This window comes from Rhopalosiphum padi, chromosome 1 (assembly GCF_020882245.1).
Source record: "Rhopalosiphum padi isolate XX-2018 chromosome 1, ASM2088224v1, whole genome shotgun sequence".
Classification (NCBI taxonomy): Eukaryota; Metazoa; Arthropoda; class Insecta; order Hemiptera; family Aphididae; genus Rhopalosiphum; species Rhopalosiphum padi.
The window spans coordinates 84,418,328-84,444,799 of record NC_083597.1 but is presented as its reverse complement, the minus strand read 5'-3'; the positions used below and the strand labels follow the sequence as shown (position 1 = coordinate 84,444,799).

General features: G+C 25.6%; 2 protein-coding genes across 2 annotated transcripts; one reads left to right on the top strand and one right to left on the bottom strand.

The window, feature by feature from the left end:
* Positions 1–121: 121 nt before the first annotated feature.
* Positions 122–1,760, top strand: LOC132928394 (CDGSH iron-sulfur domain-containing protein 2 homolog A). The gene is made up of 4 exons (XM_060993067.1): positions 122–262; positions 437–554; positions 1,314–1,399; positions 1,458–1,760. Exons 2-4 carry the CDS (start codon positions 458–460, stop codon positions 1,647–1,649), a joined length of 375 nt encoding a protein of 124 aa, XP_060849050.1. The 5' UTR covers positions 122–262; positions 437–457; the 3' UTR covers positions 1,650–1,760.
* LOC132928318 (uncharacterized) lies at positions 1,751–25,462 on the bottom strand. Its single transcript, XM_060992942.1, has 3 exons — positions 24,886–25,462; positions 2,475–2,880; positions 1,751–1,878 (listed from the first exon to the last, which is right to left on the bottom strand). Exons 1-3 carry the CDS (start codon positions 24,944–24,946, stop codon positions 1,794–1,796), a joined length of 552 nt encoding a protein of 183 aa, XP_060848925.1. The 5' UTR covers positions 24,947–25,462; the 3' UTR covers positions 1,751–1,793.
* Positions 25,463–26,472: the final 1,010 nt, after the last annotated feature.

Below are 26,472 nucleotides of genomic sequence, written 5' to 3'. Positions count from 1 at the left end.
AAATAAAGAATTGTATTAAATATTAAATAATTAAAATAATTGTTCGCATTACTACAGTAAACTACCTATTTAGTATTTACTGTTTCACGATTTTCGATTTTAAATTGTTATATTATCATTTATGTAAGCACAAAAATAAATGTTCACATTGCCACACTGAAGTAAAAATATATTACATTTTTCTTAACCATTAAATTATTATTTTACTTTTTTATTATCAGAACATTCAACATTCAGTATTTGGAAAATTGGAATTTGAAAGGTAAATTAATTTCTTAAGTGCTCCGCTTAGTGTATACTGAAGTGATTATTAGGTATTTACAAATCAGGACATCTATCGTTTTAAAAATAAAATCTTTAATTGTCTAATGCTTTTAAACATTACCTTGCATTGGTTTTTATAATATTTTTGTCACATTAAATTTTAAAACTACAGAAGTGTCGTCATTTTAATAAAATGGAATTCAGTAGCAACTTAGTGAAAGTTCATTTAGCTAATTATCTAGCCAATTTACCATTGCCAAATTCATTTCTTGGTATTTTCAAATTAGGTGGTAAGTATGATATAATGATTTAATTAACAATGCATGTTTGATGTGCAGATATTGATTAATGATAATTAACAGTCTTAAAAACTGATTCTTAATATTTACAATGAACAGAATTATTATTATTACAATAAACGTTTTAACTTATTATTTGGCCCTACGATTAACTTACGTGAATTAAATCCAGACTATTAATTAAGCGACAGAAATATATTTTTTATACTTATATGTAGAAATAAAATACTTGAGTACTCAAAATCTTTGCAAGCTAATAATTATTTTTAAACAAGATTGTAATTCTTATTGATCTTATTTCTATTTAATACTTTTACCAATTCTCAGATTAATTCAAAAACTTTATATGAGATTATGTTAACTAATTATTTTATTATGATAAGTATATTGTAATATGTTCTTATAAATTAAAATATAACCACTTACAATTTATTAAATTTATAAAACCCAAAATAGAACTTAAATGTTATAATTTACTGTTCAGTACTCTTAAATTATTCTCAACAGATTAAATATATATGTAATCATAGGCGCAAATAAGGGGGGGTGCTTAGGTGGTATTAGCACCCCCAATTTTAAAAGTAGCACCCTCAAATACTTTTTTATAATATTACAATCAGTAGCTATTCAACACTATGCCCGGAAAATGTAGAGCTTAAGCACCCTCAGTTTTTGTATTGAAATTGCGCCTATGTATGTAATTAATAACATATTTTGATTAATTTTACCTAATATAATTGTATTTTATAGGTAAAGATATAGTGAGATTAATTCCGTTTTATGCTACGATTGGCGGGATATGTTACCTTTCATACAGAGTTGTCAAACCAAGACATGTAAATATTATATTTTCAAATTATTTTTTTGTTTTTATTAGTTCATTTTTTTTTTTAGCCTGTTAACCCGTCCATTAAAAAAGAATCTCCAAAAGTGGTTGATGGTTTTGACATTGAAGAGTTAGGTGAAAGTACAGCATTCTGTCGTTGTTGGAGAAGCTCTAAATTTCCTTTATGTGATGGTGCTCATAATAAGTACAATGTTGAACAAAAGGACAATGTTGGACCATTGATAATTAAGAAAAAATAAATCATTATTGCTAGTTTGAAATCATTGAATACATTTATATAAATGTTTGTTAATTGTTTTAGTTTAGTCTTATGTTTTCATTCAGTTAAATAGAATACATATTTGCATTTATTGATGTATATTTATTTATTTATGGCAAATCATTTATACACGCTGAATGTGTATTAAATCTTTCATTACAGAATCGTCACAATCTTCTATCAGCAATTGTCGTTTTGATATCTTCAAGCTGAAAAATAAATAATTGAAACTTATTAGTCCTTATTATCTTATTATTATTTTTTTTTTTAGTTAAAACTATTTTCATTACAAAAATAAATTATGTCTGCAATTTTCCTTTTCAAACCTTGTAAATCATAAATTATATGATGTTAAAATGATAAAGTTCAACTCTGATTGATTTCATAATATAACAAATTTATTATAATATATTTAATTCTTATTTATCCAATCATTTACCATTTCCTGCATTTGTATTCATGGAGTTTTATTTATTCCTATATTTTCTGTCCATTTTTTTTTTTAAATAAAAATTCAATAAAAAAAGATAATAGTCATGGACAAGTATTTATGATTTAGTCTTTTAATTACTTAATTTATCTATTAATTTAGACAAATATTTGAAATAAAACTTACTTAAAATAATTACCTTATAGCTATGTAGTAAAAATAAATAATAAGATATATAAACGTATAATCAGAGAGATGAGTTATAAATGTTATAAACAGATAATAATCCTATTTATTCACCTATAATCTAATAAGTAATTAATGTTCTTATACTCGTTTATTTATTTGTATCATCTAATACATTATGATACTCACTTTTGTACCCTTTTCAAACATAGTGCAGAACATACCAGCACCATGACTGCTAGAACTATAAGAACAATTAATGTTAATGCTATTGATGTCCAGCTATCAATGTGATTATTGTAATATTTATTTTCAATATAATTTTCAGTATAATTTTCTGATATCTTAGCAATGACATTGATAGGTAGTGAAGACGGTTTTAATATTCCATCATTAAGTTTGCTTTCAATTGCTTCTTGAAGTTTGTTAATTGGTCCATCCGTTATTGTTTCATTTCCAAAATAAAACATTGGTGGCTTAGTTAAATTATAAGGTTCAGGTGCTTGTATGATCCTTACATGTAATCCATCTGATGGAAATTCTAATGGAGGTGTAGGGTTAATATCTGGTTGAATCGTTGTACAAATAATTATACCTAAAAAAAATTAATTTTTTGTGTTAAAATTATTCAGATTTTATAAAAAATATAAAAAATTATTTAGTTATGCAATTGTATACATAATCAAAAATAATAACTTAGTCAATGCTTAATACCTTATAGTATAAAGTTAATAGTTTATAAATAGGGAACAGATTAAATGCAATTTAAAAAAAATTTTAAATGCAAATTCCATTTTTTTCTAAATGTTTGAAAACATTGCTTTCCAAACACAAAGTTCATTTCATACCTCAAGGAATTAAAAAATGAAACTTAAATTTTTCATTTTTAATGTATTTTTTAGGTTTTTAAATCATTTTTATGAAGGGATTGATAAAATTCGATAAAAAAATAAGCAGAGCCTGATTATACAGTGTTATTATGAAACATAAGGTAAAAGTATAACGAATGTATCTATCTAAATTGTATGTTAATTTTTTGAAAATAATTTTCAGTGTAACAAGAAAATTACGAAATAGATATAATTAATTAATTCCTATTAATAAAAATATAAATAATTAAATACATTTTTTCAATGTTTTTTTTTTTTTTTTTTATTGAAAAATGAAATATTTACAATCTGTGTTTAACATCACAATAAGTAAATTTGATAATTTATGTACATTTTTAACTTGAATAACTTGAAGAGGGAGGCCAACCAGTGATGGAACCCAACGTGAATTTATTTTAGATTAACAAATCTCTGCAATATTTTCTTTTGAGCCTATAGATGGGATTTATGGGTTGAGTAGATGAGATTTGTGATACTAACGGGTTAGCATGGGAAGGTAGTTTGAAGTAGAAGGATCTGTAGTGTTTGGTGGCTAGTTGGTCAACTGACTCAATTTTTAGGTCGGAGTGCAGTGAAGAGTTGGAAACAAACCAAGGAGCAGACGTTATCATACGGAGGGTAATGGACTGGAATGCTTGTATCGTGCGAATTTGGGACGGCTTTGCGCAGCCCCAAATTTGGATTGCATATGCCCATATTGGACGCAGGAGAGATTTATACATTATAAGTTTGGTGTGCACTGGTAGTTTTGACTTTAAAATCGGACGAAGTAGGTGAAGGCGGCTGTTGAGTGTTTTTCTTTTTTGTTTAAGGTGTGGGCCCCAGGTTAGTCTTTTATCAATGGTAATTCCGAGATATTTGACATTTGAAGATGATGGTATTTGAGTACCTTGAAAGTGAACAGGTGGGGGTTCTGTTCTTTTTAAAGTAAATGGTACATAAACAGATTTGTCTGGATTTATTTTTATTCGCCACTTGGTTGCCCAGTTGTCAATAGAATCTAAGTGTGTTTGTAAACAATTGGATGTTTCGCCAGGGTCATTATTAGCACAAAATATTGCGGTGTCGTCTGCGTAAGTAGCCAAGGTGGTGTTAGTTGAAACTGGTATGTCAGCCGTGTAAATATTGAATAGATCAGGAGAAAGGTCGCTGCCTTGGGGCACACCGGCTTTAATGGAAAAGTGTGGTGAGTATGAGCTGCCATATCGGATTTGGTACGAGCGGTTTTCGAGATATGAGCGAATAATTAGATAATATGGCGCAGGTAGAAAAAGTTTGAGTTTGTATAGTAGGCCATCATGCCACACACGGTCAAAAGCCTGTGCTACATCCAGGAAAACACCAGGACAAAATTGCTTCATTTCGAAGGATGATGATATTTTGTCTGTCAACCTATGAATTTGGTGGACAGTGGAATGTTTTGCTCTAAAGCCAAATTGGGAGTTTGGGATAACTGTATGAGCTTGCATAATAGGTCTGATTCTTTTGAGTATTATTTTTTCGAACAGTTTTGCTAGAGTTGGGAGTAAGCTTATCGGCCTGTAGGAGGTGGCTAGAGTCTTTGGTTTATTTGGTTTTGGTATAAGTATTACAGTTGACAACTTCCATATTAGCGGAAAATATGATAGTCTTAGCATAGCGTTGAAGATAAAAGTAATTAGTAGAATGGGTTTGCGAGGAAGATTTTTCAGAACTTTATTAGTAATTAGGTCGTGGCCAGGTGATTTCCCATCTTTTAATTTTTTAATTAAAAATAATATTTCACTTGGCGAGGTATGTTTAGCTGGTAATGACATAGGAAGAGGGCTGTTGATAAATTGTTCGATGGTTTCAGAGTGGTCAGAGTTTGGTATTATATCAGCGTGAGGTGTGAAAATTGTCGATAAGTGTTTACCGAACAGATTGGCTTTTTCGATATCGGAGATGGCCAAGGAGCCGTCTGAGTCTGTTATGGGAGGCAGTTGTTCCTTTATTCTAAGTAAATTTTTAGTTGTTTTCCAAAGAGAACCGTCCGTTTGGTTTAGTGATTGGTATTTATTTTTAAAGTATTCAGATTTATGTTTTAATATTAATTTTTTTATAGTGTTTGCTAAGTGGTTATACAATTTTTTATCAGATGGATAGTGATATTTTTGCCATCTAGAACGGGCACGCCGTTTTTCAGAAATCAGATTTGTAATATTTATAGGTAGAGATTGATTGCTTGTATTGTGTTTACTTGATTTTGTTATTGGGTGTGAGGATTTAAATATAGCAGTTTGAATTGACGTTACAAGATTCTGAACAGCGCTTTCTATATCATTCTTATTTTTAAGGGATATATTTAAGTAAGTTGTGCTTTGCATAATTTCGGAAAATTTGTCCCATTTGATTGGACCTTGAGATAATGATGGAAGTGGAGGAGTTGGTTCAATTGATGCAATCGTAGTTAGAAGGATTGGAGTGTGATCCGAACTTAGGTCATTTAGATTGCTAACAGAATGTTTTATGTGTCTAGGTAGTGACGATAAAAAGAAGTCGAGTATATCAGGGTGTCTGTTATGGTGTTGTGGCCAGTAAGTGGGGCCTTTTGGACTTATGAATATGTAAGGTGTATTTTCGGTTATTTTTTTAAGCATTTTGCCTCTTTGGTTTTCTGAAATGCAGCCCCATTGCGAGTGTTTAGCATGTTAAAAATAATTTTAAGAGATTCTGTTATGACTGTTATGAGTTCATTAAATCATATTTTTCTTGTTTTTTAGAGAGTTTAAATCCGTTTCCTATGTATAAATATAAATATTTGTGTCAAGAAAAATAAACATCTGTATGGACTTAATAAAACTCAACACCACCTGTCATTTATCCATGAAAATAGTTTTGCCTCAAGATAAACTTACGGAGACAGATTACAGTAGCCTTAGCAAATTTTACCATTCGGTATACATAAAGATGATAGCTTAAACGCTTAAAGACAATCAAATTTATTTATTTGTAGATTCATTTATTTATTGATAGTTATTAGGCATTGATAATAAACAATTAAAACGGTATGAGACAGTTTATAATGGACGATTGTAAACTGCGCCCTAAGTACAGGTAAACACAAAATCATATAAGGATAATATTTTAAAAATCAATAGCCACCTATATTTTTGCAAAATTATTTTTAATGTATGCTTAATTTGTTACAGCCATATAATACGAATAATTAAAATTAAAATTTAGTAAAGTAAAATAATTACAAATATTACAAATAATCAAGCCTAGGCATAAACGAGTTAAAAAGTTAAAGTTGAGTTAATTTTAACTTTTTTAAATTTAATTTTCATTAACTTAATTAATTTTTATTGACATTAACTTAATAAATAACTAGTTATTTTTAATCAAATCCAAGTTACGTTATTTTATAAATAATTAAATAATAAATATAATAAAATTATTATTGATTTACGATGCATATTGCATAAAATATATACATAAACATTTACTAGAATTAATTAAATTTAATTAAATTGAATTCTTGTTTCTATTAACTAGAATTGTTTTATAAAAATAACTTAATTAAATATATTATGTATGTGTAGCATTCTATACCGCGGCATACGGGCATATTGTAATAATAATAATAGTATTTAATACCTAGTTAATAGTAAATACTAAATACTTGGATCACACTGCGTTTTGTCGGCAACCGAAAAATACTATCCCGATCTACCGCAATCGGGACGACCGATCATACTGTGCGTTTTATCGGTAACCGAATCCATATAAACGAGATTAAAAAGCGCGGGAATCGTTTTTAATTTGAAATTTTAATTTTAAACTGATTTTTGATTTCAACGAAATGTATCTAATATTATAAGTTATATAATATAATCATGAAAATCAAACTACCCAACATGTTATACGGTGGTTCAGTTTGTTTTGTTCGGTTGGGCCGCAACACGTTGCGGTCGCTTCCAGACGGTTTTTAATCGGTTCCGCAAATCGGTCTAGTCTGGCCCTGATAACGCGTTTTATATTTAAACCTATTTTATTTTGGCTGTTGCGGTTCAATTACCGATCGGCTCTTGTTAGTCGGCAACCGACAAAACGCATAGTGTGATCCAAGCCTAATAAAGTAATAACTAATATATAATATGATATGGGTAAAAGGTACCAAGGGCGTCCCTGGGGGGGCAAGGGGGACATGTCCCTGGCTTTTCCGTGTCTATTATACATTTATATAATTATTATACTATTATATATATTATTATTATTTATATAGACACGGATCTTAGTCTGTGGTATAAGAAAAATACGTCGAATGATTTTAATGTGATTGCTGAATAGTGAATAACTTATTATATTATCATCGATTTTACTGTGATTTTACCATTGGTATTATCGTTATTAGTTATCAATTATCACGTATTTAAAATAAGAAATTTCCATCCATCAGAAGTAATAAAATTAAGCAAAAGTGATTTCATAATATGTATTCTAAAAACATAAAGGATTTATACAATATTGATAATCTTATAGAAGAATGATATAATTACTGGCATATTACTGAAAATTCAACTAAAATTAATGGAGTCTAATATTTCTTACTATCTCAAGGATTGTGAATTTTTTCCATCTGTTAAAAAATTTATCATAATTTATATGACCATACCTCCAACCACATGTACGATCGAAAGATCATTTAGTACGCTTCGCCGTGTAAAAACGTGGTTAAGGTCTACTATAACGGAGCAGCGACTACCTGGTCTATGTATACTTAGTATACATAGACAGAAAATTGATGATTTAAATTTAATTCAAGGTGTAGTGGACGAATTTTCAAAAAACAAAAGGAATTTACAGTTTTTGTTTTAATGTTTATCTATACTATATTTTAAGTATTTATTCTAGTATAGTAAGTTATTGTATTAAGTTAAGTTATTGACACTTATAGAATTAAATAATAAAGTGAATTATTTATGTTGTATATTTTACATTTTATTAAAAATTGAACTACCAACTCTAATTTATTTAATAAATAATTATATAGTTATGATCAATTACAGTGGCGGCTCGTGTGCTTTGAAAGTGGTAGGGCGATATAAAATTTCTTATTTATGAAAAGTATTGAACACAAATAATATTAATAATAGTTAAATTAATTTAATACATGTATAATGATAATGAAATAATAAAATAATAATTGATTACGATGAGTAACGACGGCAAAAAGTAAATAATAAACACACGCAAGTTCGGAATCCGTGCATATCGGGGCATCGGGCGATTACAATCATCGCCCCAGCGGCAGTGTTATTATTGTGTTCCCCCTTCTTAGTTTTTGTATTCCGTTCATAGTTATGAGTTTATGACAGGCGACTTTAACATCGTCCAAGATTGCATTCGCTGCTCGCGGATTTCGGCAAATTGTTATTTGTCATCGTTTCTCAGAAATTGTAAGCTCCCATTATCTGATAATGTTTTCATAATATTTATTAGTGTAAATATAGGAAAATTAATTTTTATTTTTGACAATAATATTATATTCCAATATAAATTTGAAATTTTATATTAAATTTATAAATTAGTAATAAATAATAATTTTAGAAGCGGGGCGACCGCCCCATCACCCCTATCAACGAGCCGCCACTGATAAATTAATAAATACTATTGTATATATATTATACAGTCATAAAATATTGTTCTACGTGAACTTACATATAGCAATTTACAGGTTAACAGAATAATGGTCAATATTATTGCAAATATACAGTGTCCCCTCCCTGTATTTTCAAAGATGGACGCCCTTGAAAGGTACAACGTATAAATCACAAAATATATACAATTCTCAAGAAACAAGAATATAATATTATAAAATATTTTCATCATAAATAACCAAAATAGTTCTTGGCGGTTGATTTTTCGTTCTCGTTTCTCGCAGTACGCAACTACACATAAATAGTAATTTCAAACCATATTACTGGATATTTAGTATTTATACATATACACAAAAAAGAAATAATAACTTAACCGAGTTAAAATAAAAATTAGATTAACTATTAACTTATCAAAAAATTTTCTATTAACTTAACTTAACTCAGTTTAAAATTATCCCAGGCTTGCAAATAATAGCATATTATTGATACATGATCGCAATTAATTGAAACTTGACCAATGACCACTATTAAACTTATTAATTAAATTTTGTAACTTTTCTCGTTTTTTTTTTGTTTTGGAATTTTAATTTTTGGTATTTAAAGGGTTCATTTATACTATTTAGTTTGATAGGTATATTATGTTTCTATTTGAATTTTTTTTAACTTTTCTATGAACATGAAAATATTTGGATGAGTTATATAAAAGCTAGAATTAATAAAGTGAGAATGAAAAGACTCGCATGCATTAGTGGTTAAAGTTGGTTCTAATAATGTTTGAGCCAATACTTCAGGTGAATACTGAGCTTCAAATTGTCGGGCGCAGTTTACGTATGTCCTTTATAATATAGTTCTTTTCTTTTTAGTTGTATGGACATAGGGACATAGGGTAAATCTACGGTAAATACTAAATATTAAATAATGTAAGTTTGTCCAGCATTAACCTGTTTTTTATATAATCTAATTATTACACAAAAACTATCAATCATTGTTGGTACTGACATGGGAAAAATTTTAAAATATTTTGAATCAGTATTTCAAAATTATAATTATTCTAAAAAAGTTTCATTAAAATTGCCTATATTAAACCCCTTAAATATCGGTTGTGTGTGGCTAGTGTTTGAAAATTTCATGAAGTATTATATTTTATTTTATTTAATATTTTAATAAAATTATTATATATACCTATACAGTATACATATATTTATAACTTGTATTTAGTCACAATGATATAGTACTATCGTGGCATCATTGTATCGTCAACGACTAGGTATAAACCATTCCTATTTCCTATAAGAAGAAAAAATACGTTTCACTATACCTCTATAGACGAAAACAAGACCCTAATATAGACATTTTTCAAGTATTGTCGACCACGATACTCATTCCATATATTAATAGCTACAGTTTATAGACTATAATATTATTAATTAATAAATAATTATCATCAATATTTGTATTAAAAAAAAATCAAAACCTATTTCACGTTTTCATTATTTCAAAATGAAATATTTCAAGCTTCAAACAACTAATACACGATGTGTTGTTCTCGCAAAATAAAGATTTTTTATTTGTACCTAAAAAAAAACAAAATTACTATAGAAGTTACATTACAAAAATGTAAGTAATGATTGGTTTTTAATAAATTCTAACGAGTATTAGAACTTAGAAGGCTCATATAATCTCAATTTTACAATTTTTAATGTTCTCTTAGTAATGCTTCTGTTTATAAAAGTATCAGTTATGTGGATAGTAAAATACTTAGATAATTGGGTTTAACATACACAAATTGTGAAAAAGACTAAAGAGGAAAGAGAACAGAGAGCGTATGAAGCCTAAAATGTTTTTGTAAAAACTAAAGTCTTGGTCAGAGATTCTTGAATTTTCTTGGGCCACATTCTAAATTCTATAATTTCTTACCTTTAAATATTAAAGTCGATGCTTTAAAAAATGGTAAAAAAGTTTAAAAAATCAATTCTGAAATAGATTCTTAAAACTTATGAATAAAGTATAAGTCATAACCTGAAATATTATATCTTTTATTTTTTATATGCCTTTGCCTGCTAATTGTTTTATTAATTTTTCTTAATTTGTAAATAACTATATCATCTATTTGTTATTCATAATTGTATTAATATTATTGTAATTACTTCGTAACTCTGTGTTATCTTACTGTAGAGCTGTTTGATAAAAAAGGCTCGTAATATAAATAAGCAATATAATTGATTTAAATTTTTGGAAAATTATATTGTGTACTCAAAATATAATAATATTAGTATAAAAGTTTTTATTTCACACAACAAATATTTTTGAATTACCTACAATAAGATATTACTAACTGTTATTCTTTGTTTAAAAATCTAGTTTTTTCCAAATGTCTATAAAACAATTATACTAAAATGTTTATAAAAGGTTTATTGGTTTAAGTATGAATTCATGATATTTATTTTAACTCTATTTAGTCATTATACATTTTAAACCCTTGGTTATAAAAATTGAACAATTTATACATTTTTATTGAAAAAAATAATTTGTAAATATTTGTGATTTTGACAACATTTGAACTTCAAATGCTTATCAAAATAACTATATTTGTATATCTTAAATATTTTTAAATAGCAATTATAGTATTATTTTAGAAAAAAAATTCTACTTCAAGAGTTTTTAAAATATATGTACGTATATTATAGTTTTTAATTATTATATTGTTATAATATTAGTAATTAGTATATTATACATATAATTACAGAGTGTACCTATTGTTATTAGTATTGTTTTAAAATTATTATCAAAAATGTATGATAAAAAATTAAAAAAATATGATTAAATAATTAATAATTTTTACATTTAATACCACCGTACACATATCGGTTCAATCGCAAAATCGTAACTGACAATACCGAATGAAAAATATAATAATAAACAAGATTAAGTTGAATTATCGGAACCCACAAGCAGATTAGACAAATGATTATAAAAATTATCTGTCATTTTCTGCTTATATTTCGAATTTGGATTATTTATAGTTTTTCTTTCAAGTAATCGGGGTTTTCGCAAGGGAATGGCATTTATTTTGACTTATCCAGGTTTTACTGTATAAAAGTTATACTTATTGTATTAAATTCAATAGCTTTTTGTTCAAGTAAAAATGTTTTATCAATATAAAAGCATGGAACTTGTACATACAAAACACAAAAACAATCTCCAGATTGGACTACTTAAAAACGTTGGGCTTCAAATTTCAAATTAAATTTTTTAGGTATACTCATTATAGTATTATATTAATTAATACTAATATATAATTTCAATTCTAAATTTTTTAACTCATTTTATTATCACTGTACTTAACTCAAAAATCATCCATGACCGCAACTAGTATACAGCCAAACACATCATTGTTAAATCAATTTATTTATTACTCCACTTAAAATCAATATGCCTATAAATAACACAAACTTAGTCTAAATATTTTGAAATTTCCATTCTGTATAGAAATTAGAAAATGATTATTTAAATAATAATAGAATAATGTTTCTAGTTTCTACGAGTCTATGACTTAAGTTTTTATAACAAAAGAGAAAATCATTGTGAACAACTTATGAGAAACCTTATACTTATTAAATTATCAAACTTATTTGCTAAAATTTTAAAAAATTATCATAAACATTAGATTTATTATGAATATTCACAAATAAAAGGAAAAATCAATTTAAAAGTTTTATCACAAGCAAATCCTCATCAGTCATCACATTTTCAAATTTTAATACAATTCTTTAAAGCTTAAACATCAAATAATACAGACTATTTTAATTTTTATAATGTAGGTACCTACAAAATAATCATCGACAAATAGATTTTGATAATAAAACTTTTTTTTGGACATTCTAGATGATTTGAACAATTTCAAACTCATTAGATTGATTTGAAATCTCTGATTTCATTAAACTCACCGCAAATTTAATTCTTTTACATGACACAGTCTTATTTTTGTTTTGTAAAAAAAAAATACAGAAAAAAGGAGGGCACAATAAGTGATGTAAAATTACGATAGTTATTATTTGAAAGAAAATTCTGTAAAGTAGAGAATAATTTATATAAAATAAATAAAATATACATCAAATAATTTTGTTATTCATCTAGGTATAATTCATTAATTGAACCTAACTACAAATTTTTTTTTGTTTTATGTATCGTGTGAAGGAAAGTATTATAATTCTAATTCTTAGTGTTATTTAACAACTATTATTATTAATATAATGATGTATTTTAAATTTGTATATATACTACTAAGACAAATGGGTATCGCTCTGCTATATAGTAGTCGTCGAGATAAAATAGATGTGTTAAATTTAAATTCAATAATTTATTGTTGTATATTAAAAAAAAACGATTCTGAACGGAGACCGTAAGTCTATATCAATAAGTAGATTTCATTCTTCGTTTTCTGATATTACTATTTTTAAATTTATAATTTATTTTACAGGTTAATTTAATTTTTATCAAAAATATTAATTTTATTATACTATTAATATTCAATCATGATAAGTAATCTATATACCGTGTAATCGTAGAAACCGGATACAGTTTATCACTCATTACCCTCTAAATATTTTTCAAATCTGTTTGCGGACATTAAACTAGACTAATGGATTATAAATTCCTATGACTTACAATTTTTTTAACTCGTATATTTTGCGCATGAGCGATACAACTTCATTGTTCTTAATGACAACCCCTATTTTGAATATCATTTTCGAAATAATCAATTTTTTTTCAAGTAATTTTGATCTATCAACTTGTATTCTAAACCCAAAATTAATAAAATTAATATAATTAAAAAAAAAAAATGTATTACATTTTTTTTTAATTGCATGTACGTATTTTTTGTTCTAAACACCATATATGATACTACTACATTATACATTTATTATTATTTATTGACATTTATAATATAATATAATATTTATAAATTAAATGTTAATAAAAATGTATAGTATTATTATAACATTGTTAAAAAAAAAAACAATATAATTTTCTTTTCTAAAAATACATGTTTTTATAATAAATTATATGATTTCTGATTTCATAATGTGTAATAGTAAAATAAAATAATAATTCATAAATAGTAAATAATTTAGTTATTAGCAGTTTCAAAGCATTTAACGTTATAGCATTAAACAACAGATGAATGCGTTTTTTACGGACAATGAAGTGCTCAAAAACAGTTAGTATAATATAGGTATATTCGTATATTTATACCATATACCTATGATAATAATTATGATAACTTTTAAGTCAATCCTATCTTACCATAAGACTGTGTAAAAAAGTATATGGAATTATAAATAGGTAATTTCTTGAAATTAATCTACATATTTTGATAATGCCATTGCGTAAAATATAATATAAAATTCAAAATACCTATATACCTACGAACTTACGTAAAAGTTTCCAGCGATACTCGTTCACGCATTCATTTTACAGTTCACAATTTCATATCTGTAAACTGATAATTCGTTTGCGTACAAGTGTATAACTATTAAATCTCATTTACAATTTAGAATAAATTATAAATTACTGTATTTAATGCTAGATAATAATATAATTTATTTTAAACGTTTCGATAAAATACACGTATTACTTAATTGAATCGATTATAATCTAGCTACAATTTTTGGTAGTGATAATTCGGTTACATTTTAAATTAAGATATTTTTCTTTATGCGTACCTATTTTAGTTAAAAATTTGATAATCAGTTGCCTGTAAAAGTGAGAAAGACAATGCTTGAAAACAATCTTACAAAACATTTAAATACAATAATTATCTTTGTACATTTTTTTTAGTTTTGGACGTTTTGGTATAGTATGTACGCAAAAAAATTCTACGTTTTAGGTTATTTAAACACAGGTAATTTATGTGTGTAAACACGTTGTACATTTGCGTGCACAATAGAATCGTAAAAAAATAAATGTGTACGCAAATGGGTGACGGGTGTTGCCCAAAGTTCTAAGCCTCTATGGATAATTTTTTTTTTAATAATAACAAAATAATTAACGTCATTATTCATTTTTTAAATGTATAATTTATTTAAAATGTCTATGTCGTAGGCCATATGGAAAATTGGATTTTTTGCAAAATGACTAGGCTATTTGCAATGGGGTAGCCTGTTTGCGAACTACTTATTATTTTTCCAAACAGCCTGCTGATTTTCAGGCTCATTGCATACATACTAACAGCAGATAGGCCTTTTAAGAACTACAATCATTTTATGGTAAAAATCATTTTAATTATTTTATTTTAAGGGTTATTGATAATAACACAGTACAATATATGTAACATAAATGTAACATGTCACATTATTATTCATTACTTATTAGTTATTAGTAATAAGTTATTACTTATTAATTTTGTACAGTTGTTGAATATTTGACAAGTGGTTTGATTGTTATCATATTATATTGATGTGCAAAATGTATTATAAATATTATTATTACATTCAATTACCTACCATTATATAAAATTCTATTTTTGTATACACTTTTGTAAGATATCATCTCTACTAGCGCAGCAAGTACTAAGTCATCCTGTTGTAGAAATTTTAACACATTCTTTTATAAAACTTCAAATCATGAAAAATATGATTATTAAAATATACGAGTAGATTATGTAAGAGTAAGTGAATATTAATATCATACTTATAGTAGGGTCAATAGGGATTTATATTGTTATTATCGCATTTATTGCAGTAGGTATAATATTGCAGTATATTATTATTCAGTCATAATTAACAATCATATTTGAATTTTAAAACATAAATACTTGACTTAGTATTCCCTACACATAGTAAGTTATAATAATTTTTGAGGTATTATACTATTATTATAATACCTCCATTACTAAAATATTGAAATAGTTACAGATTTTAATTTATTATAGATTTATTTATTTATTTTCTTGCATAGGTGATATTTTATAATACTGTTCTTTTCAAAGTTGTAAATAAACCAAGTAGATTCTAGGTACCTAACTAGTTTAAAAAAAATAGTATGTATTGACCAACATAGTATGATAGCTGTCGCTGATAGCTCTGACTTTAATAAAACCAAATTAGTGGGTGTTATTACAGCTAAGTAATATGTGCAAAAGGTCAAGTCAGATATTGTTTGTGTCATTAATGACAAGTCACTTACAAAAGTCTTAAAATGATTTAAAATTTAAAGTTAAAAGAAAATCTAAAAATTAGTATGTCTATGAAATAAACATAACTATTTTACAAAATTAAAAGTAATGAATAATGTTACATGTTACATTTATGTTACATATATTGTACTGTGTTATTATCAATAACCCTTAAAAATTAAAATAAAATAATTAAAATTATTTTTACTATAAAATGATTGTAGTTCTTAAAAGGCCTAACTTCTGTTAGTCTGTATGCAATGAGCCTGAAATTTAGCAGGCTGTTTGGAAAAATAATAAGTAGTTTGCAAACGGGCTATCCCATTGCAAAGAGCCTAGACTTTTTGCAAAAAAACTAATTTTCCATATGGTCTACGACATCTATAAATAAAATCGTGTTTATATAAATATTTTAAATTTCTCGAATCCAGTATATGATGTACTTATGAGTTATGAGGCACCTTTTATTTATTACCTTTTATAAATTGTTAACTGCAAAATTATTTGTAAATTTTCGTAATTTTATGAATTTAATCAAAATACTAAATTTAAACAATAATAACAAAAATATTGTTGCTATTTATTTTAGTGGGCCGTGGCTATATGAAATAATTTTAAATTATTATAAAAACAATTTGTAAAAAACTTTCTTTTTTAATTTTTACGCTTTATTCAAAAATAAAAATATAAATCTTAGAAAAATTAAATAAAGTAGAAAATGTTAAATTTTTATAAATATTAGGAAATGAGCAAACATATTTTGAAAATGACATACCTAGTCTTTAAAATAATAATATATATAGTTAAAATAAAAGTTCAAGTTCATACCTATATACTTTTTGAATTACATAAAAAACAATATTGATTTTGTCTAATCAGTTTTTACTTTTGACAATTTAAGGTATCAATTAGTTAGAATATTTTATCAGAAACGACCCTCGATAATGAACATTAAATCAATATTTTATCAAAATATGAAAATGGACTCAAATCTCAAATCAATTTTTTTTTATACACGTTATTGTAAAACTATAATACACGTACTACTCATACATCGGTATTCGGTACCACTCAGAAAATAAAATAGTAAGTTGGATTTTATGTTATACATGTTAATGATCATTATGATTACATATATATTATATAAGCAATAAGCTACATAATAAATGTCTTGCGCTCTTTTCTATAAATTGAATATATTGAATATATATAAAATATAATTAAATAAATACAAATGTTACTTTGTGATGAATACAGCAATATATACACACCCCCATGGAAAGGGATGCTCCTCCCAAGTTGGAAAACACTGCTATAAATTAACGTAGTTCGATTATATATTTATTACTAATTAACATCATTTTGTTTGTAAAAGATTCAGATAGAATGGTCAGAGGTTTGTCATAATTCACATTATTTTGTATATTAAGCTAGAATTTTGTTAAATCAATCGGTAAAAGTCCGAAATTTGGACATTTTATACAAGAATCTGTACAGTGTACAGCTGAAAGAGGAAAGGAATTTCCAGTTAGTCGGTAAACTGATATGTTTGTAGGTACTACACTAACAGTATATAGCATACTATTATATAAATATATTTGAAATTATTGATAGTTAAAACTTAAAATAATTAACAAGTAACCTTGAATTTACAACATCTATAATGAACTATATAAGTACCTACAATAATTTTTGTAGGTATGCAAATATACATAGAATTTATTGATACTAATATATACTATGTATTGCTAAAATAATTAGAACATGACCTTAAAAAATGTATTAAAATCATCCTAAAAATAATATAATTGTTTTTATCAATTGATCAATTATTATTAATTATATCTTTATCGTATAAAAACACTTTATTATAAGTATGTAGGTGAACTTGTGATAACGTAAACAATATTTGATTGATCTAGTGTTTAATTGTTTACTGTTTATTAAAAGTTTAAAACTACTATTGTTTAATAAATAATTGATTTTTGAAAAGTAATGAGATTTTTTTTATTTTAGATCCAGCTACCAGAAATCACCTTCAAAGTTGGAGATTGAACACTTTACTGCTGCAAAGAGTATTAGCTAATATATAATATATAATAATAATAAAAAAGTACAGTGTTAAACAATATATTATTTATTTATTTATTATATTTAAAAGTAACAACATTTTTAGCAATATACAATATTATACGTTTAAAATATATTAATTACTGTTTAATTTTTATAGATATAGTCATAGAAATATAGCCAGACAACCAGTGCTAGAATTGAAAAATAGATAATAATAATAAACACAAAAATGTATTAGTATAAATAATTTATGTAACTTATGACTTAATAAATAAAAAGGTGGGCAAGTGAGTATCTCTCTGCTGTATAGTAGAAATGGAGAGCAGGTCATTATAATGGATGTGTTAAATTTGAATGCAATGACTGCAGGTATCATTGTATACGAAAAACGATTCTGAACGGAGATGATTTGTCAGTCTAAGATAATTTGTAGGATATATTAAATTATTACCTACGTATGTTTAAATTGTAATATATCGTTATTTTATACGATTTCGAAAAAAATTAAATTTCATACTCTCATACAATTTTTTCTAATTAACGCTAGAATTTTTATTTCAGTTATTTGAAAAAAAAGTTACGGAGAACCATTTATTGGGTTTTTTTAACCTTAGGTACTAATCATAAAAATTTTATGAATTTTCAACTTTAAAATTCATTGCAAATTTTCGCGATATTGACATGTTATTTCTTAAATATTTGAACTTTAAATGCTATCAACAAAAATTGTGACGATTTTTTATTTTTTTTTTCTTCGATAAATAAAACTTATAATAAACCTTGTATTAAATTTTAAAGATTTTTTGAAATGCCAATTTTTTTATCAGCATTTCAAAAAAAAAAAACTTAGAAAAATCGAAAATTTAAATTGTCTATAAATAGCTTAAAAATAGTCAAAATGTTTTGAAAATTTAATCGTAAATAGGTAACACTAATATAAATATTTGGTGAAAATTTCAAGTATTTACAATGATTTATTTTTGATTTAAGTACAGAAAAATAAAAAAATCGATTTTGACGAAAACTGGTTATGCGTAAAAATTCCTGTTTTTTCGTTACTTTTTTAGGGTTTTTCTGGCGCTTTTGAAAACTACTGGAAAGTTTTTGACCTCCTAAAGTACCAACTAGATACATTTTCCTTTTCAAAGAGGGGCTGAAGTGAAAAATCAAAGCATTATTACTACTCCAAAATATGATGACAGACACAAAAAATAAAAAATAAAATAAAAACACATATCATTGTAAAATCAATACATTCATCACTCCGTTCAGAATCTAAAACATATTTGGTGAAACAAAATTGGTATTTAAAATGTAAACGATTAAATTATTCTTGGGACAACGATCTTTAGATATATAATTTTGAAATTAGGTACATAATAAGGTAATTGAACTTAAACAACTTATCAAATCGTGATTATACGTATATTGTATTTAATTTGATATAAATTAGTTTATTTGCTTAAGATAAGTTTAATTATGCTGATTATTGCATGTATAATCAATTAAAACTAAAACAAAAAAAATAATATGTTTTGCTTTATTAAAGAGGGAGAAAACAATTTAGTATAAAATTACTAATGATAAAAAATACACCAGCGTAGCGTTGAAAAAATAATACTGAGTAAGAATATAATATCAATTATTATTATTATTATTTAATGTATAGATAATTAATTTAATAAATCTTCTACTCTTTAACCCTAAAACTACGAATTCTAAATCATTAACTACTGCTATTAGATTACTCCGTATAAGTATATCAAAGTTTACCCAGTTCAAAATGAAAATTAAAGAGACTGATAAACAATATTTTATAATATCTTTATTTGTTTATAAACAAATTAGACTAATAGTAGGTATATTGTATATTAGTATATTAAGTTGAATTTTTTTTATAATTTTTATAGTACAAAAATAATTATACTTATTTTTTTTTTAAATAAATATAATTTGTAAATTTGTCGATTCATGACCATATGCAATATACATTATAAACCAATAATGTTAGTTCATATTACCTTAAGATAACTCATAGCGTGTTACAGCATATAAAAACTAAACATTAACTATAATATTAAATGTCTAGTTAAAAAAAAATATTTTATAATTTATCAATAAATTACTATGTTAGAGTGCATCTTGTTTCAAAAATATTTATTTAAAAAAAGGTGGGCAAGTGGGTATCGCTCTGCTGTATAGTGGGTCACTGTAATGGACGTGTTAAATTTGAATGCAATTACAGTCGACAGGTATCATTGCCTACGAAAAACGATTCTGAACGGAGATGATTTGTCAGTCTAGAATAATTAGTAAGATATATTATATGATTAGTGATTACCTATATTTAAATTATAATATATCGTTATTTTACTTGATTTCGTAAAAAAATTAATAAAATTAAAATAAAATTTTCATAAATTTTTTTCTATATTGACGCTGGTTTTTTTTTTTTTATAGTTATTTGAAGAAAAAGTTACGGAGAACCTTGTGTTAAGTTTTTTAACCTTAGATATAAATTACAAAAATTTTATGAATTTTCAACTTCAAAATTCCTTACAAATTTTCGCGATTTTGACATATTTTGTAAACATTTGAACTTTTAATGCTTATAAACAAAAATTGTGACTAACGATTTTTGATTTTTTTTTTACTACAATAAGAATAACTTATAATAAATCTTAAATTAAATTTTAAAAATTTTGTTGGTGTGCCAATTTTTTTTTATCGGCATTTCCAGAAAAAAATTTAGAAAAATCAAAAATTTTAATGGTCTATGAATAGTTTAAAAAAATTCCAAATATTTTGAAAATTTAATCGTAAATATATAACACCAATATAAACATTTTGTGAAAATTTCAAGTATTTACAATGATTCGTTTTTGAATTAAGTACAGAAAAATAAAAAAATCGATTTTGTCGAAAACTGGTTATGCGTAAAAATTTCCGTTTTCCTGTACTTTTCAGGGTTTTTCCTGACGCTTTTGAAAAATACGGGAAATATTTTGCTCCCCCCCCTCAAGTACCAATTAAATTAATTTTCCTTTTCAAAGAGTGGCAGATGTCAAAAATCAAAGCTCTATTACTACTCCAAAACGTGATGATAGACACAAAAATAAAAGAAAACATATCATTGTAAAATCAATACATTCATCGGAGTGTTCAGAATTTAAAAGTGTATGATTTAATCAAATATCGTTCAAACTTTTACTATGCATATGAGTATATACTTATAAAGTTATAAGACAAACAAATTAAAAACAAAATATTTTTTATTGTTATCTAATGCATTTATATAGTTTTTATCTTCACTTAGAATATACTAAATTGTATTGAAAGTTCTTATATAAATCTATAAATGTATTCGTTTAACTATTTAGGACATTTAGGTATTGCTTAAAAGATCGTACTTCGTTTCGCTGCATAATTATAAAATTATTTTTGTTTTAAAACATAGTTATGCATTTGTGATTTATAAAATAAAAATAGATACAGTGAAATATTTATTATTTGAAACGATCATAGTTCTATACTTTCTGAATTCTAAAAACTGAGGATGACATATAAAAATTCTCCAGTATTGAAAACAAGCTAAAATAATTTATAATAAATACATTAACAATAAGCTCAAACAAAGAATTTATTGTCTTAAGTATAGAGTGACAAGCGATCCTCCACAGATGAAATGGTTTGATTATTTGGTTAATGGTAGTTATTTAATTAAACACAAAGAATAATTTTAACTAGTTTAAAAAACTTTTTTGTATTATTTTATATGATTATTTTTATATTTTTTTTTTACTATGCAATTATTGAGTTTTTATTTATGAGTTTATACGAGGTACCTTACAATGGCGTGTATAACTATACATAATAATATAATTAATGAGGAAGTAATTTGTTAATTTGTAACTTATAAGTTATATTAAGTTACTTGAAAAATAAATTCGTCGAAATGAAACTGCGGCAAAATAGTTTTACAATTATAAAAATTATTTATATTTAGGTACAGGTAAAATAAATGGTGTAAATGCATATAAAATTATATGAAGGTAAACGTATGTAGATTACTGATTAGGTTATATTAGGTTAAATATTCTTATTAAATGTAAACAATTAATTTAGATTATGTGTTCACTAAACTTGATAATGTATTTTTTTAAATTTTGAACCTAATATATAAATAAGCTGTTGAGATTTGAAAAATAATTTTTTGACTATAATTTAAAACATAATTGTGTAGTAAAAATAAGATCAAATCCTATTATACATAAATAATTTATATATTGTATATAAATAAGAAAATATTGATAATCTCAATGACCGGGTAAAAAACAAACGGTCAAAAAAAGGTCAGTCAATTTTTGACCGACCAACAAAGATATACTTCTACATTATATTAATATACTGGGTGATTTTTTAAAACAACAAAAACTCATCATATCGAAAAGTATTAATGGTTTTTTAAAATCTAATTTTACATAATTTTGAGTAATTATAAAACTGCAATATTATTTTTGAAAAATTTATATTTTTAATATTTTTTATTGTTATCATTTTTATATATTTTACTTTTTTTATGTACTTTTTTTATGTACTTACATTTTTATTTCATACACAGAAGCAGGATATATTTCTAAGAATTTTGAAGTGCAGTAAGTATTTACAGTTTTTATTAACAAACTAATAAAACATTTTGCAAAGTACTTATATGGGATGCAGAAGTAGCCACTTAATCCATTTAAACTTTAAATAAGTACTTATAAACAATATTTTCAAAAATAAAAACACTATTCGAAATAGTAAATGTTTATTATTAAAAGAATTACTCTTTATATATTAATAAATTAGTAATTAGTAATTATGATATTGAAAACCGATTTAATAATATAGTAGGTAATTAACAACAAAAAATAATATTTATTATAGTTAAATTAACATTTTGTAATGACTATTATCTTACAGCTCACTGAAAAATGTATTTAAAATTTTTACATAGCAGAATTCTTAATAAAATATTCTGCTTAAGAATATGAAATTAAAATTTATATAATTGTATAATTCCATTCAAAAAAGTAACAACTTTAAAAGTTGAAATAAAAAATTATTAGGAAAAAAAAATCTTTTTAAAATGTTATTTTGTAACGAATTCAAAATATTTTCAAAAACATTTTATAACAGTTCTTAAAATGATAAGTGTTCTTCGATAAAATAATCACCCTGTATGTATATTATACTGCTGTTAATCGTTTAAATGTACGTTTTACTATCGATTATTATTATATTATATTAATGTAGTACTTATAACATAATATTATACTATTACTGGTGTATCCAATAAGAAGAGTACATAATATGCTGTCGTATGCATCCCCTCCCATACAGCAAATTTTATAGGGATAGCATATCAAATACGTTAATAATAAATAAAGCAAGTAAATAAAAAAACACTTGCGTATTATTTTAGGTTTGTACTACAAAATATTAATCTTAACAATTTAAATTAATTATGGGCAATTTTAGCAGACACGCGTTGTCAAAGAGTTTAACTCTAGTATATAGGTACATCAATAGCATCCATCATCCCTAATTTGTATTATTTAAATTCTCTTGAGGTATTACTGAAATAAGTACTGCATTAATGCATCAGCGGACGGATACGCGGAGCGACAACACGCGTTATATTTCGTAGGTCTATACGCACTATCGTTGTCGCCAACGTATATTATATACTATTTATTGTATTATGATTTATGACGCAAACTTCTAGGCACGTTACATCATATTATAATATATTTATTTATTATAAAATACATTATTAATTAGAAATAAAAATACCGAAACGACACATATAACAAAATGTTTATTGATACCTACGCATTAATAATTCACACATCATACCTGTATAATATATATTATAATATCATAAAGGTATCATGCAGGTGGTAATACGGAATCTATTATACATTTGATATTATAAACTAAATTATTACAGGCGAATAGAAAAAACGAAACTGTGTGAAAACCGGTTCTCAAAAGAAATAATTATACTAAAAAAATCAATATTAATACTCAATTACAATTTTATAATAATAATAAATTAAATTGTAAGTCTGTATAAATAATAGTAGGTATAGTAATAGCACAGAATAAAATAATGTCAAACGTCCAACTGTGACTGATTTAAGAGAGTTGATCAAACATATGTATTATCCCTAGACGTTAATTGTTTTTATATTTTACTATTTTAGTAATTTATTTAATGAATACAAATTTTGTAAAGTCTACGGTACCTTATAATCCATGGTTATTAATGGTTTATTATTTTTAGTGACAAGATTAAAGTAATAAGGTTTTAATAAAAGTTTTCTACGATTTACTACATTGATTATATTGTAGATGACTTAATCAAAAAATAGATTTTATGTCATCAGTCTATAATACAGAAAATTTATTGAGATTTTGTTTTACTCATCGCAATCTAAAAGAATATTGTAAATAGGTATGCCACCGCCGAATCACATGCGTCACGTCGAACACTCGTATTTCATTATAATTTATTATATAGTATTGAAAATTTAGGGCTCAGAATTTTATGCATTTATCAATAATATATATTATCTATAGATCATATTTTCAAATATTTTTATTGTGTGTTAGATTTGTATGGTCTATGTATAATATTATTATCATTCACATAAAACATGTAGCGTATAAACATAATATAATATTACGGAATGCGACGTACAAAATATTGTTATTGTCGTAATTATAATATATAATAGCATAAGATTATATTATATTTATTATAATATCATATTATTATTGTTATTACGTACCGGCAGTGTGCAGGAGTATGGTGCAAACGTACAAGGTCGTCTTTGGCGGATCGTACAACATTTTGCTGTCTCGTCCGTCCGTGTGCGTCTTCGCGGCCCGGTCTTATAATAATATTATTGTGAAGTCACGTTAAGTCAAATTAAATTTCGACGACCGCAATTTGTCTATTTTGCGTTCGAACAAGTCACCTCCGTCAATGTGAATATTATATCATAAAAAAGCACAGATGTAATATGTGTTGTATTATTCTTGTAACCGTCAATGTTTGTTGTTATTGTTGTTGGTGGTGGAGGTGCTGTTGAAGTTGTTGTGATGCGAGTACGTTGCTGACGGACTGGTTCGGAATACTGTGCAGCACGGTTGCATTAGACCTTCGAGACGGCGTAAGTATTTGCACGACTGCTCGTCAGGATCGACAAAACCGAAAGAAAAAGATAATTATTGTAGGTGGCGATGGTACACTACTAAATTTCTTGAAAACTGCCGCCAAGTTGAAAAAATATGTAATATATACAGTCGGGCCGAAGGGAAGAGAGCTAAATTTCTCCCACCAGCCGCGCGCGCGGCACGCGCTTAGCTGCAGCAGCTCTGCGGCCGGTCCGCGGCGACATTCACGCGCACCAACGCACCAACGACCGCCTCTCCTCGATTGTATGTAATAGTAATAATCTCATCGAATAACCTCCTCGATATTATATTTAAATATTTTACGTACCTATAATATAATAGACCCGCGGCAAACTGCTGCTGGCTACTGTATTTACCCACAATCCACGTATAAGCGTTAAGTAATAATATAATTAATAAATAATAAAATACCATGTACTTGGTATAGGTACCAATAATATATCTTATACGTTTAGAACAAACACACACACACACACACACACACACACACACACACACACACACACACACATATATAATACATATTATTATAAATATGTATTTTTGTTTTATTATTTATTTATTACCGTTTAAGCTGTAATTATACATTATTATAGTGGAATATATATAATATAGATAGGTACTATATAGTTGCAATCAACATTATATGTAATTTTATCAACCGCAACAATATTATATAATATTGTAGCTAGTAGCTACTATAGGTAGATGACTTTTAGGAGGTGGTTTTAAATAATATAATAGATGTTATACAGTCATCTTTTTTCAGGTAGAGGTAGTCGACAAGTGATATGTAAACTTGGCCCAATTCTAGACCCTGAATGAAACAATGAATGAGTTGGTTTTAAATTTAGAATAATAATTTTTTTTTTAATTTTTTTTTCTGTCATCACATTTTGGAATAATAAAAATGCTTTAATGTTTAATACTTTATAACACGTTTCTAGCAGTCTTAATCTAGTTGGCACCTATTTTGGGGAGTGTGGTAAAATTATCTCTAGTTAAAAAATAAATAACTGAAGTTACTTGAAATTGAAAAGATGAAATTTTCATATTAACTTTTTCCATACGTCAATAATATAATTTAGAAAATATTTAACTTTTAAGTATATTTATTTTACTCATTAATATCTTTAAGCTATTAATTATAGACGATTGAAATACAATTTAGTATAGAA

What these genes read in the sequence shown, in the direction of transcription:
- LOC132928394 (XM_060993067.1), top strand. Translation starts at nt 458, where the DNA reads ATGGAATTCAGTAGCAACTTAGTGAAAGTTCATTTAGCTAATTATCTA. An exon ending in TGGTATTTTCAAATTAGGTG is followed by an intron (nt 555 to 1,313) that starts GTAAGTATGATA and finishes TGTATTTTATAG; the next exon opens with GTAAAGATATAGTGAGATTA. An exon ending in GAGTTGTCAAACCAAGACAT is followed by an intron (nt 1,400 to 1,457) that starts GTAAATATTATA and finishes TTTTTTTTTTAG; the next exon opens with CCTGTTAACCCGTCCATTAA.
- LOC132928318 (XM_060992942.1), bottom strand. Translation starts at nt 24,946, where the DNA reads ATGTTGTACGATCCGCCAAAGACGACCTTGTACGTTTGCACCATACTC. An exon ending in CATACTCCTGCACACTGCCG is followed by an intron (nt 2,881 to 24,885) that starts GTACGTAATAAC and finishes AATTTTTTTTAG; the next exon opens with GTATAATTATTTGTACAACG. An exon ending in TGTTTGAAAAGGGTACAAAA is followed by an intron (nt 1,879 to 2,474) that starts GTGAGTATCATA and finishes TTTATTTTTCAG; the next exon opens with CTTGAAGATATCAAAACGAC.